This window comes from Gorilla gorilla, chromosome 11, assembly GCF_029281585.2.
Source record: "Gorilla gorilla gorilla isolate KB3781 chromosome 11, NHGRI_mGorGor1-v2.1_pri, whole genome shotgun sequence".
In the NCBI taxonomy this organism is placed as follows: domain Eukaryota; kingdom Metazoa; phylum Chordata; class Mammalia; order Primates; family Hominidae; genus Gorilla; species Gorilla gorilla.
Genome location: NC_073235.2, coordinates 108363938 through 108380414, shown reverse-complemented (window position 1 = coordinate 108380414; position 16477 = coordinate 108363938). Strand labels below are relative to the sequence as shown.

Below are 16477 nucleotides of genomic sequence, written 5' to 3'. Positions count from 1 at the left end.
CATCTGTAAAAATTCTGAGCCCCCTGGAGAAAAGCAATGCAAACACAAAGAATTTGAATTTTGAGAAACAATAAAGTTTGAGAAACCAGGCATGGGAGAAAATAAGAAAAACAGTTATACATGACGTAGTGTTCCTGTCATTCCTATTTGCAAATAGGGTCACTATGCAATTGGGAAACGTGTCTGTAACAACGGCCACCCTGAGTGGACATTTCCTGTGTATTAACCATTGGTCTACGGGCTTCACATGAATCAGTTTTGTTTATTCCTCATGACCCTCCAAAGGGAGACCTGAGTACTTGAGAGGACAAGTGATTTTCTCCTGGTTTCACTTGGAGGATAATTGTGGAAAAGGGCAGAGAAGCACTCAGTGAAACTCAAGAGATGGCCCAGGGTCCCCTGAGGAACTGTACACTGCTAGCAAGTGTCAGAGTCACGGCTGAAACCAGGTGGACAAAATCCCAGCCTGTGCTCTAACCCAGGGGTCAGCTCACAGTGGCCTATGGGCCAAATCCAGCCCGCTGCCTGTTTGTGTAAATCAATTTTTGTTGGAACACAGACACCCTCATTTGTTTACATATTGCTTATGGATGCTTTTATGCCACAATGGCAGAGCTGAATACTTGCAACAGAGACTGCATGTCCTGTAAAACCCAAGATATTTACTATCTGGCCTTTACAGAACAAGCTTGCAGATTCCTTGCTCTAACCAAGTAGGGAGGGAAGAGCAAACAGTCCTCTTCCTTTCTGCCTCCTATTTCTGTCTGAACCTGTCTGAGGATTGGCGTGTCTCAGTCAAGTCAGTTTCTCACTGAATCTCTGAAATGAGAAAGCATATACCATAGCTGCTTTATGAAATATCATCTGGACCTGGGGGAGTCACCCAGGTTTCCAGAAGAAGTGTTTTGAAAGACACCAAGGGTAAGCCTTCTCTCTTTCTCTTTCAAAAAATGCTCATTGCATGTCAGAATTGTTTTAGGACTGGCCTGTCTGCACAGTCCTTTCTGTACAGGTTAAAAATGAAGTGCTGGTGAAGGAACATTTCAGATAAAAGGTTTATTTAATTTGTGAGATTAAACAAACAAAAAAGGTTGGCTCCTCTAGAGAAGTTTACAGAAGATAGTAGAAGAATGTGGTCACGCCCTCTGATGTGTTTGGAAAAAAGACGCACAAGCACAAAGGCATCCCTGAGAAACCACTCTTTCCATCTGCCTTATGAGCATGGTGTGGCGGGAGGCGCCGGGATGTTTTCAGTAAGTTGGCAGAAACCATGTGGATTGCTCCCACATCTAGAGGCATTTTTAAATGCCTCCAAATTCAGATCTCTGACTGGCTGAAGTCTCGGACGCTTCACACTCTTTGGTGGCACTTATGCTACTTTCTGTAAACTGAGTCTTGTCCCTATGTTCTTGGAGAGAAAAGTTGGTGAAAAACATTTTCTTCCACCCATAGATAAGCTGGCCTCGGCAGTTGTTTACATGAGTGGTAAACTGATGGAGAGGGGACGTGTCAGGCCTCTGTAGCAGGAGAGGTGGCATGCTCCAGCGAACCTCACAAAGAACACCTCTGTGTCCCCCGGGGAAGGATGGCCGCCAAGCAGTTACCCGCTTCACACATCTGATCTCCATGCTTTCTTGCTCAGCAACACCTAGCCTTAATCTGGCAGCTGGAGACATAAGGGGGTGGGGGCAAGGAGGAGGATTCACACACTACAGCTGCCTATCTGGAACCCCGGCAGGGGTTAGGAACACTTCTCTGCCTTTCATCAGACGGTTATGTGCAAAAGCACCATTTAACCCTCTCTGCATCTCAGAAGTGCTTCTAGGAGAAGGAGGCGTGGGAGGAAGGGAGTCCAGGGAGAAAGGGAATGTGAGGCCAGGCCCTGGGATGGGGGACCTTACCCTGGTGGACAAAGCCTTGGGAGGCAGGCAATAGAGGGTGAGGGTGGGAATGGGAAAGGAGAGAAGGGGGTGCAAAATGCAGAGATTGGCCAGTTGGCACCAAAGAAACAGAACTTAAAGCCTAAGGAATAGAGTCAAATGCCAGCGAGCATTACCCCCAAAATGGGCCTCTCTTAATACTGCTCCCCTCTACGCCCAAGAGACAGCTGTGGATGTGCACTTTCTTCTGGTTTTGTCTGGATGAGAACTGTGGAGGACTGCAGAAAGGCACCTAGGGAGACCCGAGAAATGGGGCCCCTGGACCTTAGGAATGGTCTGAGTCATAAACCCCACATTCCCGGCTGAAACGGGAGACATTGATGTTCCTTTTAGCATCCACTAGCGTAGGACAGTCATTCTGAATCCTTCCCTCTGACAACCACCTTCCACAGGTGCACCCAGCTGGGATTTCCGTGAGTCTCTAACAGGTAGGGCACCAGATCGTCTCTCTGCCACTACTCTGCTCAGAAACCACAGCCTCTAACACGAACAAAAACTCTTGCCTCCAAGGTGAGCTGCTAAAAATAACCACCTGGTCAACAAACCCCAGAACTCTGATTATGGGCTTTATATATTTTTACTGGCTTCTTTATTGTTCTTGTTTCTTTTATTGAAAAAAGAAAGTATTGGGTAAGAGGAAATAATCCATCACCTTAATTACACCACTTTTCGGTTCTTTTTCCCCCCTTTATACACACGGTTTTTCATTTGTTAAAGCTCAAATCCTAGAAAAAGATACATGACGGCACCATGTTTATAGCCACTGCTTTAAAAAAGAAAAGAAAAGAATGCACACCCAGGCTACATTGTTTAAAATGTGACTCATAACAACCACAAAAAAGGGTCTTTTTAAAAAATCACATGACAACACAGTTTATTCATTCTCTCTTCTCTTTCTCCCTTCTCAACACAGATCTCTTTTTCTTCCAGGCTTTTCTTCATTACTGACTCACATCCTGGCACACAATGTGTGTGTGTGTGTGTGTGTGTGTGTGTGTGTGTATGTATGTATGTATATACACACACACAGCAGAAAACACAGGATGATTTAAATTTAAAATAATATTGCACGGCAAGAAATCAGTAAGAGGCGGAAAATGAAAGATACTTCAAAATATAAAAGATTGAGACCATCTAATAACTCCAGGTCCAAAGGCCACTTTTATTGTATTTCACTAAAGATTTACCTGTACATTGATTGCTCCTAAAGAATGAGATTACCTTTGTTGCATGATTAACTTATAAGAGAAAAGAAAAACACTCTAATTTGAAAAATGTATAACAATGTAAATGCCTATGGTTGGCAGTGTTTCAACATCAGCTTTCCATACCTTGCCTGCCCCCTGATTTCTCTGTTTCCATTTTTTGAGTGAAAAGGCTGATTTTATGCGCTGATCAAGAGAGGACTCCTGCTGTCCTGACCATAAGAGGAATAGTATATGAGTCACTAGGTTAGATGGAACACACAGTCCTCTCCTCTCTCAAACAGAAAAGTTTGCTCAAGGCAGAGTTGCATGCTGTGGTCAAACAGGTCTCAGCCAGAAAGAAGAGACCCATGGCACTAGGTTCATCTGGTTACCAACTCAGATCTCCATGTAAAACGTGCCAAGGTGAATGAAATTCTCCATTCCCAATTCAGATTCTGCTCTTTACTGTGTCCATTGGCCAAGTCTCTGCTCCCCAAGCCTTGGTTTCTTCTTCCCAAAGATGCTTGCCATCCTCCAGGACGAAAGCCATGGCCTAATCCATGCAACTTGTGCACTGCCTTTGCTTAGCCTCAAAGCGGCCCACCAGGAGCACCCTGGAAATTCTTACCTTCAAGTTACTAAGCCCTGTGTTTATTTTGGCTAAATGAGCACTGCTGCTCAGATGAGATTTTATGTATATATTTTTTACAAGAGAGCATGACTGGCCTGTGAAGCCTCATGGTAAGCACAGTTTCAAGGAGAGTGTATGTGCCCTGGTCTGCTTATTCTCTTACGGAAGTGAAGCACTTAGCACTTAGCCACTGTACTTGTCAGTCATGGCCCGACACGGTGTGCACACAGAACAGTGTCTGCAGCAGCTGCTGGCATGTCTTTACCCAGCCTTTCTGGGAGCTGTGAGTCTCCACAACCCAGAGAGTCAGGTGAAACAACATCCACAGGTTTCACTTCACCAACATAAGCATTACCTTGGGTCCTGAAGGTTAGAACTCGAATTCGACTGTAATCCAAAGTCGTTCAGTTTGGCTCTCAGCTTTCCTCCAATACTTTGGATTTACATTAACATAAACCTCACCCCCAGAGGGCACCAGTGTATGCACATGAATACTCTTAATACTTTTAGAACTGTGGTACAGGGAGTGGGCATGGGGTTCAGGGACACGAGGAAGGGTAAGAAAGGCAATATATTCTATGTCGGTCTGTCATTCCCCTCTTGTCTGCAGCTTTGTTCCTCACTGGCTGTCTTAGAGCTGATGAGTGGCAAATTGGGTGAGCTGATTTGGAGTCAGGGAGCATATCTAGGTGGCAAACCAGGAATTCATCTCTTTCTAGCCCAGAGCTGGACAGATTAATGAGAGTGAAGATAACGAGTCTAGACGGCAGATATAAAAATGGCTGCCCTTATCTCTGCAATGCTGCCACTTGTAGGGGTAAGCCCAGCCAGTACAAAGAGGGCACAGCAATCCTCACAATTGCTGGCATCAAACAGGTCATGAAGAACCCCCATCATTTGGTGAGGGTGTTTTTGTGTGTGCTTTTACACTCAGGCCAACTGCAGTGACGCATTTAGAGTGGCTCCTAAATGTTTGGCATTAGAAACCAGTGTGGGAACTTCAGCAGTGTCAGCTAATAGGTTTGCAAAGAGGGCAAAATGTAAAATCTGCTGCATTGTAACAGCACAAACAACATTGCCATCACCCAAGGCTGGAAGCTTTTTTTTTTTTTTATAACCTGGATGAGGCAAGCATCCCCAGTTCTTCTCACTTTGCTCTGTTCTCTCTGCTTTCTCGGGGGAGAACACGTCCTTTCTGATTTTCAGTCCTGCATTTAAAGTGCTCTAGCTCCAGTCATCGAATGCACCTCCTTATTCCCTTGACTGGACACCAGGTCCTAAATCTGGCAACTCTTTCTCCTGAGGCCACCACTTCTGTGTCTCTTTCCTAACTTCCTTCCCTTACAAGCGGCCTGCCACCGTACCTCACTGAGGTATGGTGACTGCAGGTACTGACTGCAGGCTGTACACAGAAGCCCCTCGGCTCTGTGGTTAACTGAAACTGCTGCCTTGGTACCCTGGAACTGGAAAGAAACCATCTTCAGGCTAAAATAAATCATTGCCACCTCATTTCACTTTTAATTTATACTGATTTTTTTTTTTTTTTTGGTTCAGTCTTCCCACAGTCTTTCCTTTCTCACCACCCCTGCATTTTCAGCCTCATTGCTCCCCGTTGGACAATGCAAGGCTGAAAGGTTTATCTGTAACCTATTTGTCTCTATTAATAGGTTTCTAAACTTTAATTAAACAAGAGACAGTGAGGCTCTCAATCCCCTTCCCGCATCTACAGTTGTTGCTATTGCCATCTAGTGGCAGGAAGGTGTGGCATCTCTTTTCTCTTGCGAGATTTGACAAATTTTGATGTTGATTCCCCCCACCAAATTCACATCACGTGGGGGAAGGAAAAAGCATGCAAAAAAAAAAAATTTTTTTTTACCTTTAAAATTCTCACCTGCAAAAGCTGAGATGGGTTCTGAAAAAAACAAACAAAAAATTGGACTTAGTTAAAGGGAAGAAACAATTGGGTGAACATAGAGTGAATAATTGGATGAATATGATGATAAACATGACTGCACTCGGTTTTTTTGTACCACTCCATGGAGAGGGCCCCACATCTTCCACATGTTCTAGGCTGGCTCTAACACATCATCATCATGGGGTGGTGGTGGCGGAGGAGGGGTGATTCTCAAAGTTGCTTTGGAACAAAAAGTCCTTCATCGAGAAATGGGTCCCTAAAGTATTGTAATCAGTCACTTACTGCTGATTACTTTCTCAGAGCCTGGATTACTTTTAGATGCCTGGGGCCTGAGAGTTGCCCGGAGGGACTGGGATGGTCCCAGGTGCTTCTGACATCATCAAGCACACACACACCAGGGGTTGTGTGCCAAGAAAGGCAGTTGGTGAGTTACTGCAGCCACTCTGCTGATTGAAAGCAACCCTCATGCCTTCTCAGGGTTCCCTTCTTGGTTTGGGAAATGTCCATGGCTCTGATGGGACACAGCCAGGGTGACCTCATCTGCAGCAGGAGACCCTGAAGAAAATGCGTGCATCTCAGGTGGACTGGCTGCTCAGGTGCTTTTGACCAAGATGATGGTTATGATATCCTTCTCGTGCCAGTCACCTGGCCTGCAATGTTTAATCCTACAACAACTTTGGGATCTTGGGCATTAGAGGTATTCATTTTAAAGAAAAATCTGAAATCTTACTTCAAATGCCACAGTTTGCTCTGCAATTCATTCACGTAAAATAACTACTCAGGTAATTGTGTTATCACTCTTACATAACATATGTACTATTTTTGCTCACCAGTGAAGGCTTCCATTAAATCCATCAAACCTTTCCAGCATATAATTTTGACTGGCAGTTGCTCTCGTCCTCTAGCATTTTCTTTGCTAAAAGCTGGGGTTTGCTGAGGGGGTCTTGGCACCCTGAACCTCTATGTACTTAGTGCGTGTCTATTTCTGATTGGGAACAAGGATATAAGCCATCCCCTTACCTCACACCCCCTCCCACCCTGAACCCAGCCTAAGACACAACTACACCCACACCTTACCTTGCAGAGACTGTGGCTGCCCCACCCACTGGGTAATGACTGCATTGGAAAATGGTGTCCTGCCTCCTCTTGCTTATCCCAGCCCTTGGGGTCTTATTTGAAAGAACCATGAAGAGACAGATATTCACATACCCATGCAGTTCTCCAGTGGGACATCAGTGCTTATCCGAATGTCGTCAATGGCAATCTCTCCGGAACGTCCTTTCCCTATCACTCCCTCGAACACAATCTAGAAGCCGGAAGAATAAGAGCCATGGTTAACTGAGTCTCCTAGTCCAAACGGTGCAAGGATTTCCAAGTTTCTGTTAGCTGCAGCTTAAAGCGTGTGTGTGTATGTGTGTGTGTGTGTGTGTGTGTGTTATTGCACCTGGTACACATCTGTTGACCACATGGCTACAGCTCTTGAAATCTTAATTCAAAATGAGTTTATTCAAATCAAACGCATATTTAAGGGGATAAGAAAATATAACAAGGGGGTGGATATTGTTGTCCAGTAACTAGAATGTATTGATTAAAAGGGCCATAATCAGAGACTGTTGAAAGGGGGGTTGAAACTTCCCTCACTATTTTCGAGGTTCCTGTCTCATAAATCTTTCAAATGCCCAATCCAGGGATTTGAAAACTCAGAAGACACAAGTAGGTGGGGGTAATGTGAGAAATACAGCACATAGGTTTTGATTTGTGCTCCTTATCATAAGTTGCCTTAGGGCTTCATTATTACAACTAGGAGGAAAAGAATTTGTTTTTTTCACCAGCCATTTACTGAGCACCTACTGTGCCCTGGACATAAGGATAGTAACAAAACCTAGTAAGACAAGATCTCTGCCCAGAGAAGCTCACCCATCTAATGGCTGAGACACAAATGCAAACAGGTAGTTACAATACAACACACTCAGGTGAGTAAGTGGGAACCCAGATGGGGGTGGGGAGGGTCTCAGGATGCTTTGCAACCTCAAGGGACAGGGACTGCAGGCTGTACACAGAAGCCCCTCGGCTCTGTGGTCTTCAATCATTCCTCATGCTCGCCCTCCCCAGGTTCCTCTCTGCAAACTAGCACATGTCCTCTGGCAAGCTGGGTGAGCAGTTGGCTGCCGCACCAGCCATCTGTTGCTGCTCCTCGTCTGGGGAGGAGAAGGTTAATGCTTTGGCTGGTTCTCAGTCACCTCTTCCACAGTGTGTCTACTCCTACCCAAGTTGCAACCACGGCTGAACATACCCATCTGTGCCTCAGTCTCCTGCTCTGTGGGGCAGAGATAACAGAACTCCATTCCGGGAGCTGGTGAGAGAGAGAGAGCACTCACTCTGGAGCCTCTCATGTCTGCCGGCCACTGAGCGCCAACAGCGCCCGCTCCCCTTCCTGTGTTCATGCTGCCTGGGACAGGTCTGGGAGATTATCCTATTTCCTCCCCAGATCTGAAGGGGCTCCACAGGCCTCTTTCCTTGTGTGTGGAGGGTTTGTTTGTGTTTATTTCTCTGGCTTCTGTGTCCCTTTGTCAGCCTACCTGATAGCAATCTAAAATAAAACGGAGAGGAGAAACATTTGTTGGAGAAGATTTCAGCAATATAAAAGGCAACAGGAGGAACAAAGAACCAAGTCTGGGTGTAGAGATAGGCATATTCTGAATAACAAATAAGAGTGTCATTCAGTTGCCATGGCAACGTGAGAAACACAATGAAAACAGTAGCGCTTAACCGCGTTCCCTAATGATGAATGGGCTCGGCCCTTGAAATATTGAAATACGGATCACAAGATTCCCTTTTTGCTCACCCCACCTGGTACTCCATGTCGTAGCTGGGCAGGATGATCCGCCCGTGCTTCCACTCGCCGCCCTGGTCCTCGCGGATGACCCACAGCAGCTTGCTCTCCTGGCTGGCTTCCCGTACCACCTGCAGCGCCACCCCGCGGCCGCCCGTGGCCTGGTACTGGAACTCCATGCACACCGGGCTTCGGGGCAGGTGGACAGGGGGGCTGATGAGCCGGGCATACTGGCCCTCTCTCCGGCTGTCACTCTGCAGCCGCAAGAAATTCCTGTCATCTGGCGGAAACAAACCCAAACAGAGGTTCTCCATAAACACTCGGGAAAGACACCAGTGTGCTGCTGTGGCCTCTCCAAGGGCAAGTTGGGAATGAGTTTCGGTGTCTTTGGTTTATTCATGTCCTTGTTCTCCAGGCTCTGTGACCCTTTCTTAAGGCTCCTTCAGAGCCTTGATTCAAATGCTGTGTTTTCTTAAGAGTCTCTAAGTCAAATCGGTCCCTCCTGCCTATTTCTCGGTATCATTTCCTTTCCATCTCTTTCACATGGAGCACCCGGCACAGCTGCCTTATGTCTTGGCTGGTTGTGTGCGTGCCCTTCTTCTCCCTCTAGATTCTGAGAGGCCAGACCCACATCTTATTCATCATTAACTCACCCAAAGGGCCAGTGCAATCTGATGAACTGAATTACAAGGGGACAGATTATAGGGGGTGAGGGGCTGCTAGATTGGAGGGTGACTATGACCAGGTGGTTGATGCTTCCAGCCCTGGCCATCTTGGCTGGGCACTGTCCAAATGGCTGACATTTAAAACCTTCTGTCTCCATCAGTGCTCCTAGATGATGCTTGGGCTCTAGTGACTGTGACTCAGAAGCCCAGTGTCACCTTCAAACAGAACAGAGGGTGGGAGCTGAAAGGGATGATTCAGGGAGGCTTGAACTTGGCCTTTCTGAGACAGCCAGGCACATATGGCTCCAGTGATAAAGGTGCTGTCATTATCATTAACAAAGGCTGTGTGTTTAGCAGAGAATATATGTGTTCTGGGAAATTAAGGGTTTACCAATCCAAATGTTTGGAGAATGGCCTTTTTGGCTGATTAGTTTCAAATTCATCAGACACTCATGTGGAAGACCGAGTTCTTGTTGCTGTTGGCAGACTACGTGTCTTGCAGAACACAGGTGTGACCTGCACCTTCAAATCCAACTTGTACAGGACCATTCTGGCCACTTGTACAGAGAACAAGGTGGCATTTGGTGAGGAAATCTCACTACCTCTTTTTGGCCCTGAAACATAGGGGCATCTTAGGCTGAATGCTTCTGCAAGATGGCAGGGCCACTTTTCTACCACATATGCAGCATGGAACGTGGGCATGTCAGATGCCTTAGGATCATGTTAGTGTGAGGTCATGTTAACCTGGGACAGGTGCACAGAGCTTTCTTACTCCACAGGGACTGTGAATATCCTGGACTTGTCAGGGTAGATGGGCTAGGATTCTAGAGCCTAGAATCAATGCAATACTCCCTGGACCGCTGCTTTGCTGTTGTTAATCCTGCTGACCTCAACTTTCTAGGTGAGAGCTGAGCCTGTGCTGGACCTCCCATCAGTGGCCCAGAAACAGCTCTTTCCTTCTTGGCTCCCCAGCTGCCTCACCTACCTCCCTGCTCCCCTAAGCCGCTTCCTGTTTAGACTCTCTGGGATTAGTGCTTCAGAAGCTATGCTTCCCTGAAGTCAAATGAGACCAGTTTAGTATGCATATATGGGATTCCAGTTTGTGCCTCTTCAACCATCCAAAGCCACATCTGTCTACATACCCCACAAGGTGTGACCTCTGCAAGGCCAAAATCAGCATGGATAGCTAAAAGGCAGCTGTCTACAGAAGAGAATTAATAATGGTGTCTGCTGAGGGAGGATACACTGATGCCAAATCAGACCCTCAAAGATCTTCTAAACCTATGCTTCCCCTATCAGATCTTACTATTACTGCTGTTAATGATAATAATTAAAGCTCATTCTTGCATAATGCTTTACAGGTTACAAGCACATTTACATGCAATATTTCATGTCATCCTTTCTATATTCTTGTGAGATAGGACTTACTAACCTTACTTTGCACATGATGAAGAAACTGCTCAGAAAGGTTAAAGTGATTTGTCCAAGGTAGAGAGGCAACTTCAATGGCAGAGCCCAGACCCCTGACTGCAGGTTTTCCACCTTCATGCAATAAGTTCTTTATTTCAGCTGCTCTGCAGGTAGCTTGCCCCAAGTCCTTGCAATCAATCACACTCTGTTTGAGGCAAACTGGCTTCCCCACTGGGCCCGTTGCTGCTTTTTCTCCTCTTAGCTGTAATTCTCCACTCCCCGAACCACTCCATCTACCCCGTCTCTTTGGCTAGTTCTTCTCCTAACTATCCTGGCACATGCAACATTAATCCCCTTCTTTTCTCAACAGCTCTAGCATTTACTGACTGTACTGCTGATTTTATGTTTTTAAAAGGACTTCAGGCCATTTTCCATGGATTTCAGCAGGTAATCACTCACTGCCTGGCATTATAATTTAACTGGTTTTTTCATGTCTTTTTTATCATCCCAGTTATATTGTAAATGCTGGTCTTACAAATGATAAGGTTTAACATTGCTTCTTCTCTCTACCCCTAGATAGTGCTATATATATGCCACTCCTCAAGAAAATTTTGTTTCTATGAATGAATGGATGAATGGAGAATGATAAATACACGGTTAAAGAATGATATGAGGCTGTACATTGGAAATGAGGACAGGAGAATCAGCTAGCTTCTCATAATCCCTTAGATATAATCCCTTCACAATTCCCTCTACCCTCCCAAGCCAACAGCCACTTTCAAAGGTGAGGTGCATCAGTAATGACAAGGTGGCTTGTGGAAGCACCCAGTGTACCAAGACACCAGTGAGAACGCTTTAAATGCTCCCACGCTCCCGGTAATTTCCAAGCCCTTACTGTTGCCACCTCATATATAAAGGAAACCAGATTTTAGAGATTTATTATTCAGCCTTCTTCCTTCACAGTTTCACAAATAAGACCCACTTGCTGCCTGAAAATTGTTTGGCAGAGATACTGTCACTTGTGTGAATTTACATTCTTAAGCGGCAGGGAAATCACGGCATCATGGTTAGAATTTGGTAAGTAAAATGTGTGTGGAAGTGTGAAGAACTGGGCTGAATGGATTGTATCTGGGTCTGTTCTACTTACCCTTCCTGTTACTGAAACTCCAGGCACAGCCAGGCCAAAGGTTTCACAGTCTGCCCCTTCCAGTGACCCACCCCGCCAGGTAGCCCCTTCCCCTCTCCTCTCCTTTCTCCTTCTCTCCCCTCTCCCTCTCACAATAAAATGACAATCTCTATGCATGATTTAGGGGAACATTGCAAGCCCAGGGAGTTAATGCTAGTGACATGCTTAGCACAAGCAGCTGAAGGATCATAATTCAGTGCTGACATCTGAGCTAATCCACTAGTTTGCAGAATCTCCAGACGAGCAGGCCTCTGGATTTCACTTCGTTAAATCATTTGTGCCCCACTTGTCTGTTAAGTGCTATGAGCTCCAGGGAAGAAAGATGATATGTAAATTTAAGGAATTAGCAGTAGACATCAGTCAGAGAGATGCTGAGCTGCAAAGCGCCTGTCACTGACAGAGGCCTGATTAGAACCAGGGACATCATGAAGGAATGACTCAGACCAGGAAAAGTCCAAGGAAGGAAGAAGAAGAGCAGGGGGAAAGGAATGAACACATTGAACACCTGCTGCCTGTGCGCGATCACACGGGAGGCTTTACCTGCCTCCCCTGATGTCACCTTCCCTGTGAAATCTAGCTCTGCAAAGTAAATACCATCTTCTCCATTTTCGCCAAAAAGAAACTGAGGCTCAGAGAATTGGAGTGACGTAGGATTCGAATCCTCATTGGACACAGTAAACCTGCCACAGCATAGCTTCTCATCTGGATTGGACTCCCAGCCTAACTCACTAAGCTTTTAAAGCCTCAGTCTTTCCATCTGTAAAATGGATACAAAGACAGTGTTACTGCATAGAGTTGGCGGAAGAGTAAATGGAATGAGCCATGTAAAGTGCTTTGCACAGTAACAAGGACACATTAAGAGCTCAGGAAGAGTTATTACTATTAATATCACTCTACACACTCCCTCCTATGCTTGCCTTTATTTTACTTGGAAACAAAAAGGATAGAAAGACCACCAATAACCCAGGAAGGCCAATCCAAGACTCAAAAAGAAGTATGTTTGGCATGAGGGCAGTAAAGATGTTCTCTGGAAAAAGACTGGTTCCCCTTATCTGCTCTTTCTCCAGAAACCAGCCGGCCCCAAGTTTTCCATCACCACAGGTCTTTTGTGTTGCTTCACAGTAGATGAAATAAAATATTACATGATCCTGGAACAAGAGTGGGACCTCAAGTGATCTTAGGGCAGGCCAGTCCTGCCTCCCAGAGGAACCATGCCAAAAGCATCCAAGAACAGCTGTCCACCCTTTGCTTTAAATTCTCCAGAGAAGGAGTTTCCATAGGCCACGTCTGTAGTGTGTTTTCTAGGTTACAACCCTAACCATCAGAAACTTCTTAAATTCAGTTTAAAGTTTTCCTGCTGTCATTTAGAGACATTTCCTCTTTCTACCCCTGATGGAGCATAGCCAATTTCTGTTTTCCAACTTAGAGACATTTTCACTTGTGAAGAATTGAGACTCGTAGTCTTTGCTTCCCTAGGAACCCTTGCCCCTTCAAATGTCTACTTCCTAGGGCATGGTTCAAATGTCTACTTTCTAGGGCAGTGTTGGTTTTCCACTGACCCTTCTTCCAAGCTATTATAAATGCTTCAGCTCTTTTAAGTCATGGCAGCCACACATAGATATTGAGATCAAACACGTGCTGCAACTGAAGTTTGTTCTTCCGGAATCTCCCGATTTATGGCCCACCACTGTCAGACACAGAAGATGTTCTAGGTATACAGTGGCTACTGATTACCTGGACCGTCAAAAGAGCTGGTATGGTGGGGGCGGGGGGCTACTTTTTTATTTACTTGAACCTTGAGGTAAAGCCCTTTGGATTGTCAAGAGGTTGCCTGAACGTGACAACTGACCAGCTAAGAACCAGCCCTGCCTGTTGGAAGCTGTCTTCTTGTTCTTGCAGCTGATGGCTATGATGCTGGCAATGGACAGCTTCCAAGAAAAAGACAATGGAAAGGAAATATGTTCCATTGCTGAAAGAGATTGAAGAAATAATGTCCCAGAGATACAATCCCTCTCCTCCTGGACCTGACATATTTGGGAGGCATTTTGCTGGGTCCTTGACCCAAAACATCTGTTGTTGCCAATGATACAGGGAAAACAATCGCCTGGGAATGAACAACAGGAGTTCAAAAGGGTGAAGAGGAAGTACAGAGGACAGGGCCATTCAGCATTTTAACCTGCTGCTGTCTCTGGAAGGGTCTCTTGATATTTCACCTGGCGATTTACGGCCGCATCTGGCTTCAGCTGCTTAAGTGTCATGTGAACACGTGACTGCGACTGGCCCAACAGCAATGGAATCAGTTGTGTCTACACCTCACCAAACCCTGAAATAAATCACCAGCTTGATCCTCCTGGCTATCACAAAGCCAAACACACCATCTGTCCAACACACACATCTCCTGGCTAGCATCTTGCCCTCCTACTAGAACGACCATCTGAAAGAATATTTAGTGCTGTAGGAGATGTAGTCTCTTTGCATAGTCCATGCTTAAAACATGAGTCAGCCCTCAGCTGGCCTTCCAAGGTCTGCCTATCTCTGCTAAGGTCCTCAAATTAGCAACCAGTTAAGGGAAACACTGACTTTGGATAAACTTAGCAAGATGTTCTCAAGGTTTACAATAGACCATTTTGTGGACATGAAGGTTTCAGTCCTAGCCCTTGCAGGAATCTATCCAGAGCTGTTTTTTCACTCTGCCGGCTTTCATGAAGGTTTTGCCATTGAGGCTGTCTTGTCATTCTGCCCCTTCGTTATCAATCCACACACTGCTGGGGGACTCAACCAATCATGATTTGCAGGAAAAAAAAAAAAGGGTAAAGAAAGCTTCTTCCTGCTGTTATTTTTTTCTGCAAAGCCTGGGATGTTTTTCTACCTTCCTTAAAGAAGGGCCTCTATCCTTTTCTTTTCCAGTTGAAATTATTCCTTGACTATTGGCTTTCTTTTAGCCAAGCTGCTCCTGATCTTTAATTATCTATCATGGTCCAGAGCCCAGGAAGTTCTGCCTCTGGATTTGCAGTGTCTGTGCCCCAGCCAAGCCACAGCAACCTCTTTCTGAAGACAGTTCAATCTAACAGCAATTCAATGGATTGTTTGCTGCCATCGGTCCCACCTGATCTTTTGAACTCAGAGTTGCTTTTCAAGTCAGTCACCACTTGCTCACTGTCTAAAATCAAGCCCGTTATGAGTAAATTCACTCCTCAATTATTTCCTCTGATTTCTCTGCAACCATCCACTCACCATACCCATCCACACTTCACTTAATCTTCTTGTGTGCACCTCCACCGCGAATCAGGGCTAAGATCTCCCACTCCAACGGAATTCATTCAATGGCTCAGTCTGCATCAAAATAGCCCCAGTGAGGTGTTAACAATCTTACTTCTTACATTTGAAGGAATAGCCAGCCACTGTTTGTAAAATTTGGGTATTTTATAACATTAAGATTCTCGACTTACTCCCATTTGAGCTTGTTTTTGAGCCTAGAGTAAAGGTTCTGTTCCCTCAATCCCATAGGCTTTGACTAGGCAGTCAAAGCTCTGTTCAATATCAGCTTCGCTTGTTTTCTTTCTATCACTTTCATGATTGAAAGTCATTGAAGTAATACTGTAATCAGATTTCACAAGGCCAACCCACGAATAAAAGAGCACACATTTAGGGGGAACACACACTGGAGGATTCTGAAGCTGACCTGGCCTAGTACCCTTTACCTCATCTTCTTTGTCTCATTCCTGACAATAAAAATGACACAACAATCACAACGATGATGATGATTGACCTTACTTAGTATTAATATTTACTTACAGTGCTCTTTTTGATTAATCGCAATAGTTCCTACACCATCTAATGCCATGTTACTTGCTTACTTTACTGTAGTTATCTAGTGAGGGAGAATGAGACAGCTATAAAGATACCAGCCACTGAACACTCCATCAAGGGATCCCACAGAAGACACATCCCTCCATTACTTGCTTCTTGGTTCATACCAAAACCAGGGAACTAAAGAATCATCAAGGGCCCCTGGAGGTTGCTCTCATGTGAATGTCCAAAGCACTGGAGCAGTGTTGTCCAATACATTCTGTGATGATGCCGTGTATACAGTGACGTGCCCTGTCTATGCACTGACCAATACAGTGTAGCTACTGTGCCCTTGGAATGTGGCTGGTGGGACAGCAGAACCGAAGTTTTGGCTGTAATAATTTTAATTAATTAAAATAAAATTGCCACACATGGCTCATGGCTACAATATTCAATGCTGCAGCTTTAGATACCTGCCCGCCCTATGAGTTTTTGTCTCGGTTCTTAAGGGCTGGGCTTTGATCATTCTCAAAACTCTGTCTATGTTCAAAGCACCTGAGAATGTAGGAAACATGCCATCTCCTAGTAAGGGGGTGCTTCCTATGTCATTGTCACTACAGAGGAAAGCCAAAGTGGCCTCTTAGAGAACACTGAGTGTTCCTCCACAGCTAGCAGGGGTCACTGAATTTGGAACAGGGTCCCCAGAGGCTGGTGTGAACACACTCCAGGCAGCTAAGCCACAAGCAAAGAGCTAAAAACAGAAATTCTGGTTGGCTTGAAAGACTATCTTGAAAAACAAAAACAGTGGAATGAAACCAGTGGGTGCTTTTCAGCCTTAGGCAACCACTGGCCAAAAAGAACAGAACTAATTGCTTACTTAAAAGGAAAAGGAAAGGAAAAAAAAAAAAAGAAAGAAAATAT

At 45.3% G+C, this 16477-nt stretch overlaps 1 protein-coding gene across 4 annotated transcripts in view; it reads right to left on the bottom strand.

Moving 5' to 3' along the window:
• NRP2 (neuropilin 2) overlaps window positions 1–16477 on the bottom strand; it is a 115306-nt gene that overhangs the window by 25367 nt on the left and 73462 nt on the right. For 2 of the 4 annotated variants that reach the window (XM_004033095.5, XM_004033093.5), the window contains exons 13-15: window positions 8524–8786; window positions 6883–6979; window positions 5650–5670 (exon numbers count right to left, since the gene is read on the bottom strand). In XM_004033095.5, coding sequence (XP_004033143.2) covers window positions 5650–5670; window positions 6883–6979; window positions 8524–8786 — 381 coding nt within the window. Of the gene's footprint in view, window positions 1–5634; window positions 5671–6882; window positions 6980–8523; window positions 8787–16477 lie in introns of all 4 variants that reach the window. The other 2 variants (XM_055380392.2, XM_019022632.4) reach the window with 1 other exon arrangement.